The 13917-nt window shown below is 40.0% G+C and overlaps 2 protein-coding genes across 10 annotated transcripts in view; one reads left to right on the forward strand and one right to left on the reverse strand.

The window, feature by feature from the left end:
* Positions 1 to 755, reverse strand: part of CD200R1 (CD200 receptor 1) — a 57364-nt gene extending 56609 nt beyond the window's left edge. Inside the window, exon 1 of the mRNA XM_051858840.2 lies at positions 1 to 755. The gene's annotated coding sequence lies outside the window, so the exon portion shown is untranslated.
* GTPBP8 (GTP binding protein 8) overlaps positions 69 to 13917 on the forward strand; it is a 22700-nt gene continuing 8851 nt past the window's right edge. For 3 of the 9 annotated variants that reach the window (XM_051819052.2, XM_008266941.4, XM_070072110.1), the window contains exons 1-5: positions 69 to 1262; positions 4414 to 4512; positions 7706 to 7836; positions 8729 to 8828; positions 10032 to 10150. In XM_051819052.2, the coding sequence (XP_051675012.1) occupies positions 921 to 1262; positions 4414 to 4512; positions 7706 to 7836; positions 8729 to 8828; positions 10032 to 10150 (791 nt within the window). In that variant the 5' untranslated portion in view covers positions 69 to 920. Of the gene's footprint in view, positions 1263 to 4413; positions 4513 to 7705; positions 7837 to 8728; positions 8829 to 10031; positions 10151 to 10375; positions 10466 to 13262; positions 13770 to 13917 lie in introns of those variants that run through there. The other 6 variants (XM_070072112.1, XM_070072113.1, XM_002716702.5 and 3 more) reach the window with 5 other exon arrangements.

Consider the following 13917-nt stretch of genomic DNA (forward strand, 5'->3'; position numbering starts at 1 on the left):
CTGTTCCTCACCAGTCCAGACAAGGGCTGTTCAAAGTCATTGCAACTTGAAGTTAATTTCACTTTTTTTTTTTCTTAGAAAATCAACTTTAAAGAAGCACCCAAGAATGATACATCTTTTGCGAGCACTTGGACATGATTATAATACAACTCTTGAGGACAGAGGTCCTACATGAGAAGTTAGTGTACACTGACTCCTGTTGTTAATTTAGCAATAATACTCCTATGTATGACGTCAGTGATCACCAGAGGCTCTTGACATGAGCTGCCTAGGCTATGAAAGCCTCTGAATCCATAAACTACACGGTACTTTGAATTATTCATTTCACCAAACGATAAAATTCCAGCATTGATCGGCTTAAACTGCCAGGAGAATAAACTTTTGAAGAATGTCATTATGGAAAATCCATGAAAACAATTCTGGAACACCTGTGCAAAAAACCGTCTTGCCTTCCATTTGCAAGAAATCCTTAGACATAGTGAATTTCCTGCAGCTAGGAAGACTGATATATGCACAGATCTAGGGATGCAGACGAATGACAAACATAAATGTTGAGTAAGACCACCAGAAACTATAAAGATAAAATGGGCATGGAATCCACCAACGTTTCACACGTTTACTCCTTCACTTGACACTCCAGGGCCAAATAGGTCTTTCACCTCCGAAAACCGTTCAACACCCTTCCAACATCGAGGTATTTTCAAGCTCACGGTCGGTTAAGCCCAAGGTGTTAAAAAAAAAAAAAAAAAAAAAAATACAGTGGCTTTTCCTTGAGTCCCGCCGGCTTCCGTTTGTCTCCCACGCACTGAAAAGACTAGGCAAACAAAGACTACAATTCCCAGCAGGCGTCGCGGCAGAAAAGTTCACGCACGCGCATCCCCGACCCTGCGCAGGCGGTCCCGCCGCGGGGTCCCTGGGAGATGAAAATGGCAGCGCCGGGGCTGCGGCATGGAATGCGAAGACTGCTAGAGGTGTCGGCGGCGCTAGGGCGCGTATGCCGAGCTTACAGCACGTCTCAGGCTTTTGCTGAGGTGCTTCGGCTGCCGAGGAGACAGCTGACGAAGCTGGTATACCCGCTGCAGGATCTCGAGCAGCACCTCGCGCCAGACGCGAGGTCGGACTTGTGCCTGAGGGTCTTCGATCCGAGCCTGGAGGACTTGGCGAGGGCAGAGAGCTTCTTCACGGCCAGCCCCCGGAACCGCATCGAGTACCTCAGCTCAGCCGTTCGACTGGACCACGCCCCGGACCTCCCCCGGCCCGAGGTGAGAGGGCGACTGCTCACCGCAGACCCCGAGCCCGTGGCGGCTGGCGCGGGCATCTGTCGCCAACGAGAGAGATCCCAGTTTTGTGCGGCTGCGTAGATTGCGCTAACAGAATAAATATATGTATCATTGTAATTACTCTGATCACGAATATAGTACATTTTTCAAGGTTCTGAAACCCAAACTAAGCCTTCCAGGAAGTCCATTTACTATCATTTTATTGTTTAATTGAGCTAGGGAAAACCTGCGGAGAGAATTTAGTCAGTGAATGGTAGGAACATGCAATAGTTGAACAAATGAGCTCATTCTTACCACCATGTGACTTTCACCCAATCTAAATTTCCTGTAACGTGCAAAATTGATTATATGTGTGCCAGTAATGTGAAAGTCTTTTTATTAATGAAACTCCGTGAGTGCATTTTATGGATAATACACTATTTTGTTCTAAGTCTCCTTAAAGGACGCTCAAATGTCTGCCTTTTCCCCAAGCTACACCTTTACCCAAAAGTATTTTCTTCTAAATATCTGTAGAACTGCTATAATAATTTAAGTAGTCAGTACTCAGGAATACATAAATTATTTAATAATTTTGTAATGCCATCGCTTTTTGATTTAAACTTACCCATTAAAGAACTTTATGTCTACTGTAATTCATTTTATATATATGCATGCATTGGATTTACTCTGGTGAGAGTATTTGAAATTTTTTTTAAAGATTTATTTATTTGAAAGTCAGAGTTATAGAGAGAGAGGAGAGGCAGAGGGAGAGAGAGAAGTCCTCTATCCAATGGTTTACTCCCCAGATGGCCACAACGGCCGGAGCTGCGCCGATCCAAAGCCAGGAGCCTGGAGCTTCTTCCAGGTCTCCTACACAGGTGCAGGGCTTCTACTGCTTTCCCAGGCCACAGCAGAGAGCTGGATCGGAAGAGGAGCAGCCAGGACTAGAACCAGTGCCCATACTGGATGCAGGCACTGCAGGTGCCACCTTTACCCACTACGCCACAACACAGGCCCCAAGAGAATTTGAAATTTATGCAGGACTCTGATTAATTTATCTTAAACTACTAACCCTGGTTTTGCAAAATATATAGAATGCCTGGCCTCTGCCCACTAAGTACCCCCTAATTGTATAGATAACCAAAAGTGCCCTTACAAATCTCCAAAATGTCTCCCAAGGGATAGAAGTGACTTCGTTTAGAAAAATAGGTTGGTGGAGTCTCCCCTTCAGTGCCCTGTTAAAAAGCAAAGCCAAGTATATTAGTGATTACTATCAAGAATACTTTATTACTTTACACACTGCCAAGGAAAAAAGCTTAATTGGAACAAGAGAGGTCAAGGAGAAAAGAACACCTTAAATTTCAGTGGTGTTACAGTGTACTCTTGGAGTTCTTGAGAAAATGCCGTTGCTCCATAAATGGAGTTCCTAGTATGTCGTACTTTTGAGCCAGTTTTGTTGAAACATCTAGTTTTTATTTCAAAAAGCTTTGTAAATATGGAATATTTAATAAAAGTGGCAGATATTCTTGGGTAGCATAGTGTAATTAAAAACAAAGGTTCTGGATATAAATATTGCAAGTTCAAATCCCAGTCCTTTCACTTTATACTGTATAATTTGGGGCCAGTTATGTTTTCTCATCTGTAATGGTGATAATATTACCTACCTCATAGAGTTGTTGTAAAAAAAGAATAAGAAAATATGAGGAGTCTTCAAGAAGTTTATGGAAATGTATATTATGAAAGAACTATACACAGATTTCACATTTTGTTTTACACCAAAGCAAACATACCATATCTGACCAGGATCTAGTAAGTGGAGTAAACTTTGAGTTTGATGGATGCCAAAACTATTATACCCAGATCATCTGTACATAGTAGTAAAGCTTTCATTAAAAATTTTAAGCAAGTGAAATCAAGTTCTTGAAGCATTTCTTCGAGGAATTTTAACAGAAGATCTAACATGGTGTTTCCACTATTGTCCTGAAGACATAGCACAATCAAAGCAATGGCACCAAGTGGTAGAGTGGTTTGGTCAAAGCAGGAGTGGACGGGTTGAGAGCAACATCATGGCAACAGCTCTTTGGGATGCTCATAGTATTTTACTTGTTAAGCTTCTGCTGTGCTAAAGAACCATAACATCTTATGAGAGTGATTTGAGAAAGTTAGCCAAAGCCTGAGCAAGAAAAACAACTAGCAAAGCTTTGGCAAAGTGTTTCTCCTCCACAACATGCTCTGATCATTTCTCTTAGCAAATGAGCAATTTAGGGAGAATTTCAATGGGAAATCATTAAGCATCTTCCCTACAGTACTGATTTGGCTCCTTCTGACTTCTTTTTGTTTCTTAATCTTAAAAAAAATCTTTAAAGGGGGCCGGCGCTGCGGCTCACTAGGCTAATCCTCCGCCTAGCGGCGCCGGCACACCGGGTTCTAGTCCCGGTTGGGGCGCCGGATTCTGTCCCGGTTGCCCCTCTTCCAGGCCAGCCCTCTGCTGTGGCCAGGGAGTGCAGTGGAGGATGGCCCAGGTGCTTGGGCCCTGCACCCCATGGGAGACCAGGAAAAGCACCTGGCTCCTGGCTCCTGCCATCGGATCAGCGCGGTGCGCCGGCCGCAGCGTGCCGGCCGCAGCGGCCATTGGAGGGTGAACCAACGGCAAAGGAAGACCTTTCTCTCTGTCTCTCTCTCTCACTGTCCACTCTGCCTGTCAAAAAAAAAAAAAAAAATCTTTAAAGGGAACTCATTTTTCTTCATTAGTAATGCTAAAGACTACATTGACTTCTCAGGATCCTCAGTTCTTTAGGAGCAGGTTAAATGGCTGATAATCACCACTAATAACAAAAGTTCTGAGCTTGATGGAGTTTAAGTTGAGAAATAGTTTGTGGGGTGGTTTTTTTTTTTTTTTTTTTGTATTTTAATTACATTTTCCTGAACTTTTTGAAGTCCTTTTGCAAATGCTGAGTGCTTAGAACAGTACCTAACATATTGAAATCATTCAATAAATGTTAGCTGCATACTAGAATTCAGGGTTTGACTAAACATAAGTCTATTTTATGTTTTATATGGCTTAACATGTCTGACTAGTTCAACAGTTCTGCAGTGAATAAAAAATTTTATACTTATATTAACCAGTACTCAATTTTGTTTTTTCTTGTATAAGGTGTGTTTTATAGGCAGAAGCAATGTTGGAAAATCCTCCCTAATAAAGGCTTTATTTTCATTGGCCCCTGAGGTTGAAGTCAGAGTCTCCCAAAAGCCGGTATATTAAAATTTTATGTTATCTAGACTATATCTTGAATTGACTAAAATGAATAATATTGGAAGGTACAAGAAACTGTAATTGCTAAGTTGCTAGAGAAATGTTCTTTCAAACGAGTAATAAATATATTTTATTGATGCCTTTGTATATCTGAAGAAAATGAAGTGTGGCTGGATTTATTTTAGTAGTCTGGCTAATATCTTGCAGAATTCTTCTGTTGTCCAAATTTTCCAAAGAGTTGCCAAATAAACTGTTTTATTGTTATTCTGCATTTCCTTTTTTAAGAGTGATCATCTGGCCAGCGCCGCAGCTCACTAGGCTAATCCTCCGCCTTGTGGCGCCGGCACACCGGGTTCTAGTCCCGGTCGGGGCGCCAGATTCTGTCCCGGTTGCCCCTCTTCCAGGCCAGCTATATGCTGTGGCCAGGGAGTGCAGTGGAGGATGGCCCAGGTGCTTGGGCCCTGCACCCCACGGGAGACCAGGATAAGTACCTGGCTCCTGCCATCGGATCAGTGTGGTGCGCCGGTCGCAGCGCGCCAGCCACGGCAACCATTGGAGGGTGAACCAACGGCGAAGGAAGACCTTTCTCTCTGTCTCTCTCTCTCACTGTCCACTCTGCCTGTCAAAAAAATAAAAAAAATAAATAAAAAAGTGTGATCATCTAGTTCTACATTGATTTTAGGGGAACCAGCCTTAAAAGGCTTTGCTTTTTGTTTTTTCTCCTTACTGACTCATATACACACACATACATGTTAGGGCTTTTCCAGAGCAAGTCTGTACTTGTTATCCCAGCCAGACTGCTGTAATAGTTTTCTGTCATTATCTAGTTGCCTCCACTTTCTTCTTAATAATACAGACTCTACCAATATCTAAGATACCCTTTCCTCAAAACTCATGGTTCTTTCCGTTCTTTAACCCTCTCATCCTCCTGCCCTGTCTCATAAAATAAACCAAATAAATTATAACTTCTAAGTAGGGTGATCCTCTTCCTTTTCGGAGAGGGAATGTATTCTTGACATTCACAATCTTAATTTTTTAAATAATTTTTAATTTAATATTTATTTATTTATTTGAGTCAGAATTACAGAGAGGGAGAGACAGAGAGGAGAAATCTTCCATCCACTAGTTCACTCCCCAAATGGCAGCAATGGCCAGAGCTGGGCCAATCTGAAACCAGGAGCTTCTTCCAGGTCTCCCATGTGGGTGTAGGGCCCCAAGTACTTGGGCCATCTTGTGCTTCTTTCCCAGGTGCATTAGTAGAGAGCTGGATCAGAAGTGGAGCAGCAGGACTCGAACCGGTGCCCATATGGGATGCCCACACCAAGGCAGGGGCTTTACTCGCTATGCCACAGTGCTGCACCCCCTCCCCCAGTCTTTAATTCTAAACTCATTTTGCTACATGTGGACAAATAAGCTGACTGGGAACTTAATCATGATTTATAAAAATTTCACTTTGATATTACTTAAGATCCAAATAACTGGCTGCTTTTTTAAATTGTCAGTCTCCTTTTCTGGTTAATAATGTTACATATGTTGTGGGCCTTTAGCCCAGCAGTTAAGTTGCCACTTTTGGATGCCCCCATCCTGTACTGGAATACCTGGTTCCAGGGCCAGCTCCTCCACTTTGGGTCCACCTTCTTGCTAATGCACATTTTGGAAGGAACAGATGTTGACTTGGGTCCCTGCCACTCGTGTGGGATACTGCCTGGAGTTCCAGGCTCCTGACTTTGGCCTAACTCAGCCCTGGTTGTTGTGGGTATTTGAGGAGTGAACCAACAGATGGAAGATTGATCAATCTCTCTTTCTCCCTCTCCATTTCCCTTTCTCTCTGCCTTTCAAATAAAAATGAAAACAAATCATAACAAAATTTTTAAATATTCCATAGACACAAAAGCATGCATAAGCCATATTTTAGCATTTTTATTTTTTACACAACTATAATTATAGTGCTATGTATTCTTTTTTTTATATAAGATTTATTTATTTATTTGAAAGGTAGAGTTACAGAGAGGCAGAGGCAGAGAGAAAAGTCTTCCATCTGCTGGTTCACTCCCCAAATGACTGCAACAGCCAGAGCTGGGCCAATTCAAAGCCAGGGACTTCCTCTGGGTCTCCCATATATGTGCAGGGGCCCAAGGATTTGGGCCATCTTTTACTGCTTTCTCAGGCCATACGAGAGAGCTGGATTGGAAGTGGAACAGCCAGGACTCGAAGTAGCACCCATATGGGATGCCAGCACTGCAGGCGGTAGCTTTACCCACTACGCCACAGAACTGACCCCCATATGTATTTTTTTAAAAAAATTGTTTATGGAGAGCACTAAAACCTACCTAATAAAATGTGCAAAACATCTTGAATTTAGGGAATCATTAGTCTAAATAAAAGAAGTACCAAGCTTTGGATCTAGGTTTTATGAAAAGCTATGTGACTGATGGCATCATTTTAATCTGTCGTTGGCAAAATTCATTTCTCTTTAAAGTGGAGATGCATCAGAGAATACTGACTAATGCAGTCATACAGTGTATGTAACAGGGTTACCTTCTTCAAGAGTTAATGAAATAGGAAAGACTCAAATATTTTGCCTACATATTTCTAATACAGTATAAAAAGTTCTTCTAAAGTCATAAGATTCTGTTTTAAAAAATGAATTCGAGGCCGGCGCCGCAGTTTACTAGCCTACTCCTCTGCCTGCTGCACCGGCACCCCAGGTTCTTGCCCTGGTTGGGGCACCAGATTCTGTCCCGGTTGCTCCTCTTCCAGTCCAGCTCTCTGCTGTGGCCCGGGAAGGCAGTGGAGGATGGCCCAAGTGCTTGGGCCCTGCACCCGCATGGGAGACCAGGAGGAAGCACCTGGCTTCTGGCTTTGGATCGGTGCAGTGCACCAGCCCTGGCAGCCATTCTGGGGGTGAACCAACAGAAGGAAGACCTTTCTTTCTGTCTCTCTCTCTCACTGTCTAACTCTGCCTGTCAAAAAAAAAAAAAAAAAAAGAATTGGAGGGAAGAATTCTGATCTTAGCCTACCTATCTCCAGCTGCTTCTCTTTATCTGCTTTTCCTGTGTCATCATCATCATCATCATAGCTAGAATTAAATACCTAGGCTTTCAAAAGTATTTGTTGATTGACTAGAAAGCATTTTGCAATACATAAAGAACATATTTTAAGACAGCTTTTATTTTCCCTTCTACTTTGTCAGGGGCACACAAAGAAAATGAATTTTTTCAAAGTTGGAAAATATTTTACATTGGTCGACATGCCAGGTTATGGCTATAGAGCACCGGAAGATTTTGTTGATATGGTAGAGACCTATCTAAAAGAACGAAGGAAGTAAGAAAAAAATTTTCTTATAATAGTTATACATTTAACTCCAAAGCACATTTTCATCAAGAGAGTATTCAACACATGATGAACACTTTAGTTTTATCAAATGACTTAATCTAGAAGGTCCGTTTTATTTTCACAGTGTTCTACAATACTATATTTAGGATGAAGGTATGTGTTGCTTGTTGAGTTTCTGCCTGTTGGTTAGCTTACTCTTAACTTCAAGTGTTTTCCTAAATTGAGACTATAAAGATAACATCAGCAGCATTCAATAATTTTTTTTAAAAACCAAACTCTCAGCTGGCTAATTTTGAAAATGAAAAGTGTTCGTTAATGTGGTATTCAACAGACTTAAATACACTTCAGTAGATTCTGATCACTCTTAAAATAACCTCATACATCATACCCTCTGAAAAATCTTTATTTTTTTTGTATCCATAGGTAGTCAAATAAGTTCTATATTTCAGGAATTCACAATCTATAGAAAAGTAACGTTAAACTTTTGAAGTGTAAAAAAGTTTATAAGTATCTTGCTTGTAGCTTTACACAGAAACTAAACATTCTACAATAACTTATATTAATTGGGCTTGTGTCTCTTTCTCCCACTAGAGTTAAGCTATTATAGAAAGGGGCCCACTCATCTTTGTATACAACCCAAAGCAGGTTTATGTCAATAGATGCTTATTGAAATAAATTAATATTTAGTGAATTTAGTTATTTAAAGTAAATGATATTGACACCTGCTGGACTGTGGAATGAACTCCCAAGGAAATTTTTAAATTTTGAATTGAAAATTATTCAAATGGAAATTTCATAGCATAGTTAAGGTTCAGAGAAGGGGAAAAATGAATGGGTATATTTTATATTACTATTAATCTTCTTTTCTACATTCTTATAGTTTGAAGAGAACATTTTTATTAGTGGACAGTGTTGTTGGAATTACAAAAACAGATAATATTGCTATAGAAATGTGTGAAGAATTTGCATTACCTTACGTGGTAAGTATTTCCTTGAAATCATGGTTGTAGATAGAAATATCAGTTTTGTGTGCATGCCCTTTTAATGAATGTACTGGTCTCACCTCCTTAAAAGATAAAGGAGAATGCCTTTTGAATAATTTTTTCAGTTATCAGCCATTAATATTAAAATCACTTGTCCAGTACTTTTATTCCCTTCTCCTCTCAGCTAAGTTTTTAAAATTATGGTCAATATAAAAGTTTTTTTGACCTGTTCATTTAGTGATCCTAAGTACTTTTCTTTTTAGTATACATATGTGTGTATTTTTTTTGGCAATATAAACAGAAGCTTGGCACATAATACTTACCAGAATGAAAGTAAAATAGCAACTAGAAAACTGCTAACCTAATTTAGAATTTAAAAATTGTTTCAAGAATGTAGGAGTTCAAGCATACACATATAGTATTTTTATATTCATAAAGAAAACAAAAATGAATTTATAAATTTCAGCACATTTGCCTTTATGAGGAAAGGATACTATTTATGGGGATTCATAAGTCATTAGAAACCACAGAGGTTCTGCTTCTCATTCCTTCTTCTCATTACCATTTTTCTAATTAAAAAGCATAAATTATTCTTCATGAATTTTCAATTCATAGAAATTCCCCAAGAAAATATACGGTTTTACTTAATTGATTTTGTAATCACTCATGCCTTGACCTTCTTCCAGCATGTAGTTGTATTTGGACAAGTAAAATTCTGTAATTACTTGGAATATAGCTAGAGTAGATAAAAACAGCTTATAAATACTCCTTTGGGGAATTATTTATGAGGATAAAGCATTGTGTAAGTCAAAAATGATCATAAGTTTGCAAATCTATGTGGAGTAACCTAATAATCATTTATATCTTAGTCCAAAAGATATAATGTGATCATATCAAACAGCTTATGGCAATTGAAAATATGGCTGCATGGTCCTTCTCATTTAACTTAAATCCAATATATTACAGCCCTGTGTAGTTAAAGCACCATTAGACAACAGACACAAGGTATATACTTTATACCTTCAAACATTAACTCATTCACTGTTCACAGCATCTCCTTTATGAGTAATTGTATTTTACAGATGAAAAAATAGATCCAGAGACTGAGAAATCTGCAGAGGGTCATATATTTATAACTAAAATGTGTAAAACTGTATATTAAGAAATATTTCTAATGCATTGAATTTTATTTTCTTGTAGATGGTATTAACAAAAACTGACAAATCTTCCAAAGGACATCTTTTAAAACAAGTGCTTCAGATCCAGAAGTTTGTTAACATGCAAACCCAAGGATGTTTTCCTCAGTTGTTTCCTGTAAGGTAAGCACTGAATTGTTTTTATAACCAGATGTACTAAAAACCTCTAATATCCAATCAGTGTTTCTTAAATTGCTGTGTCACTTGTAAGTAGAGGCATGTGGAAGCCCGCACGTAGTCATGATTTGTTGGTCCAGTCCGTCAGTTTCTCTTCCGTCTGTCGTTTCTTTCTTCTGCTCTTCCTTGCTGGATGTTCACTGCAGGCACTTCCTTCTCTTTCTGCCTCAGCCTACCTCAGCCCCAGACCACAACAGAAGTAAGAACGTTTTACCTTTTTAAATCAGCTCAACAGCCACAATAAAGAAGCTACCAACTGAATTTCAAATAAAAACAGCGTATTTTTATACTAGAAAGCTCATGCAGGACGTGAGGAATAAAAAATTTTCCTTTAAAGGACTATAACGGAAGGAAAAATGTTTCCTGCAAGTTAGTTAGAATTACACACTGATAGCAAACAGAATGCTTATTTGCTGAGCTGTTTTTTGTTTTTTGTTTTTTTTGTTTTTTTTTTGTTTTGTTTTGGATACTTTGATGTGGTTTAGTGACAAGGCAAGAGTTTTTTTTTTTAAGATTTATTTATTTATTCGGAAGGCAGAGTTAGAGAGAAAGAGAGAGAAGGGGGGTGAGAGAGAGAAAGAGAGAGAGAGAGATCTTTTGTCTGCTATTTCACTTCCTAAATGGCTCAGCCAGAACTGGGCTGAGCGAAAACCAGGAGCCAGGAGCTTCCTCCGGGTTTCCCACATGGGTGCAGGGACCCAAGGACTCGAGCCATCTTCTACTGCTTTCCCAGGCCACAGCAGAGAGCTGGATCAGAAGGGGAGCAGCCGGGACTCAAACCGGCGCCCGTATGGGATGCCGGCACTGCAGGTGGTAGCTTTACCTGCTACACTACACCACAGCGCAAGCCCCCAAGGGAAGAGTTTATATTTTCGTTGCATACTTGCGTGCAGTAAGCAATGTGTACTGGGGCACAGAGGGTGCCACTGCTCTCTGAGTGTCTGACTCTGACTTCTTTGTGAAAGCATAATTAGTTATTATGAGGAAATACTAGAAGTATCACTTCGTTGTATAGAGATTGCCCCATTTGAAATGGCAGTCATTTTACTATCAATCTTGATAAGACTTAAATTGTAATTAGCAAGGTGTCTGTTGGAATCCCTCTTCCGTCAGTCTGACAAAACGCTCTTCTGTGACTTCCACGCAGGTATTATTTCGCTTGTTTGTCTTTGTCCGCTGTACACAATGGAAACTCCTAAGGTTTGGGCTCAAGTCCTAGTCCTTCTCAGAGTCCCGAGCATTTTTATATAGAGACAGCCATCTCTTTTACTTGTTTTTGAAGAAGGAAGTGAGACTACAGCTACACAGGAAGCACGAATAGGAGATGGGCAAATTGTGCCTTACCAGCATTTGTTGAAAAAAAATTGTTTTAGTTGACTGTAAACTGAGTTTGAAGTAACAGTATATTGAGGTTGGGGAAAAACTGTTTTCCTGAGCTACATTAATGGAATTATGGAGTCCAAAACAAGGTTATGATTAAGCAGTAATATCCAATGCTATGCAGTCAGATTGTGGCTTAAGAACTTTCTGAAAGCAAATGGTCTGGGGGGAGTTTTGTCACTAGATAATTCAAAACATTTAATTGACCCTCAACAGTAAACATCCTATTAAAGTTGCAAGTCAGAGAAGTTGAGTGAGTTGCAGGGGCCTGATCTGCGTCATAGCAGGTAAAGCTTCCACCTGCAGCACAGGCATCCCATGAGCACTGTTTCAAGAACTAGCTGCTCAACTTTGACCCAGCTCTCTGCCTACGCACCTGGGAAAGCAGTGGAAGATGGCCCAAGTCCTTGAGTCCCTGCACCCCACAGTGGGAGATCCGGAAGAAGCTCCAGGCTCCTGGCTGTTGCAGCCATTTGAGGAATGAGCTGGCAGATGGAAGATTTCTCTCTCTGCCTCTGCCTCTCCCCTTCTGAAACTCCGACATCCAAATAAATAAATAAATCTAAAAAAAATGGAGTTGCAGAAAGGTAAGAAGATACTTCACGAAGTTTATGGTAGCATGGAATAAAAGATAATCTGTATTTCCCATAAGCTTTTTAAAGACCAAGGCACTGCAAAAGGTCCCACAGCACTTAGAATCTACAAATCAAGACATGGGAGCCCATTGCCTTCAAGAACTTCACCATTTCCTATACTGCAATTGGAAAGGGAGGACATATATACTTCTTGCTCTGACTTGCATGACCAAGCCCCAAGCCATCCCCCAAGCAGGGAGTCTGGTCTACTCAGAAATGGTTCTTATAAAATGTCACATTCTGTTTCCTTCTCTTCCTGTATGCTTGTGGTAGGTGAAAGTAAAGTGCAGGGTAGATATCTAGTCCAGTAAGGTTTGGCCTGTGAGCCTGTCGGCAAAAGTCAAGTGCTAATCTTCATGTCTGAACTCTGTCCTAGCAGCGGAGAAAAGTAGAAATGGTGAAAGGCCCTAATTTAAGGGCTGTTGCTAGAATCAGTCTGTTTTATAAATGGTCTGATATAATTTCCTCTGTGCATTTCTCTATATTGATTCCAAGCAGATGAGCATGACTCTAAGGATAGAGAAAATACTAGGAACTGATAGAAATGTTGCAAATGAGTTCAAGGTGCCAGTATAAAAATCATTGTGGGATGTTTTCAAGGAGGCAGTTTTAGCCAAAAAGTCTAAAGTGCTGTACTTTATAAAGAAGAGAATTAGCAATATAGCAGTCGTTTCACCTGTATGGAACTTCCTAGTATATCCATGCCTGTGAGACCATGTGGTTAATTAATTTCTGTATGTATGGCTGGATGAATGGATAGTGGAAGATAAATATAAGAGACACAGTAATGGTAATGGTAACTTTAAAAAAACAAGTCAAAACCTCAAAAACGGTCTAAATTATTAAGATGACTTTCACAAAAAAAAAAAAAAGAGAGAGAGAGAGAGAGAGAGAGATAAAGACTTACTTTGGGAAATAGAAAGGAAAATACAGGATATGGCAAAATTTTTAGAATCACCAAGAAAATGGATCAGATATTAAATGAATTCAGATCTGTTACTACCTCTGAAGTAAAAAAGAAAATTATTTTTCTCTTTTTACAGTGCTGTGACCCATTCTGGAATCCATTTATTAAAATGCTTTATAGCAAATATAACAGGAAACCTTGACTCACAGCTCCCAGTTTAGCTGAAGATTCAGAATTCTTCATACCAACTGAACATAAACACTAAAAGAATCAACATTGTTTTTAATGTGTACTTGTAACATGGAGGAGGCTCACTGCAGCTTTAAAACCTGCATCTAGGGGCCGGCGCTGTGGTGTAGCAAGCTAAGCCTTCACCTGGGGTGCCGGCATCCCATATGGGCGTCAGTTCGAATCTCAGCTGCTCCTCTTCTGACCCAGCTCTCTGCTATGGCCTGGGAAAGCAGTAGAGGATGGCCCAAGTGCTTGGACCCCTGCACCCGCAAGGGAGACCCAGAGAAAGCTCCTGGCTCCTGACTTCCAGATCAGCCTAACTCCAGCAGTTGTGGCCATTTGGGAAGTGAAATGGAAGAATTTTCTCTCTGCCTGTACCTCTACCTCTCAAATAAATAAATAAATAAATAAAGATTTCTCTGTCTCTCTTCCTCTCTCTCTAATTCTTTCAAATGAATAAATTTTATATAAAAAAAAAAGCCCTGCATCTTCCTCCAGCAAGAATGAATTTGTACCTGGGAGAAAAAGGTTTATAAGTAACTGAACTATGCAGTTCATTA

Source organism: Oryctolagus cuniculus, chromosome 4, assembly GCF_964237555.1.
Source record: "Oryctolagus cuniculus chromosome 4, mOryCun1.1, whole genome shotgun sequence".
Taxonomy (NCBI): domain Eukaryota; kingdom Metazoa; phylum Chordata; class Mammalia; order Lagomorpha; family Leporidae; genus Oryctolagus; species Oryctolagus cuniculus.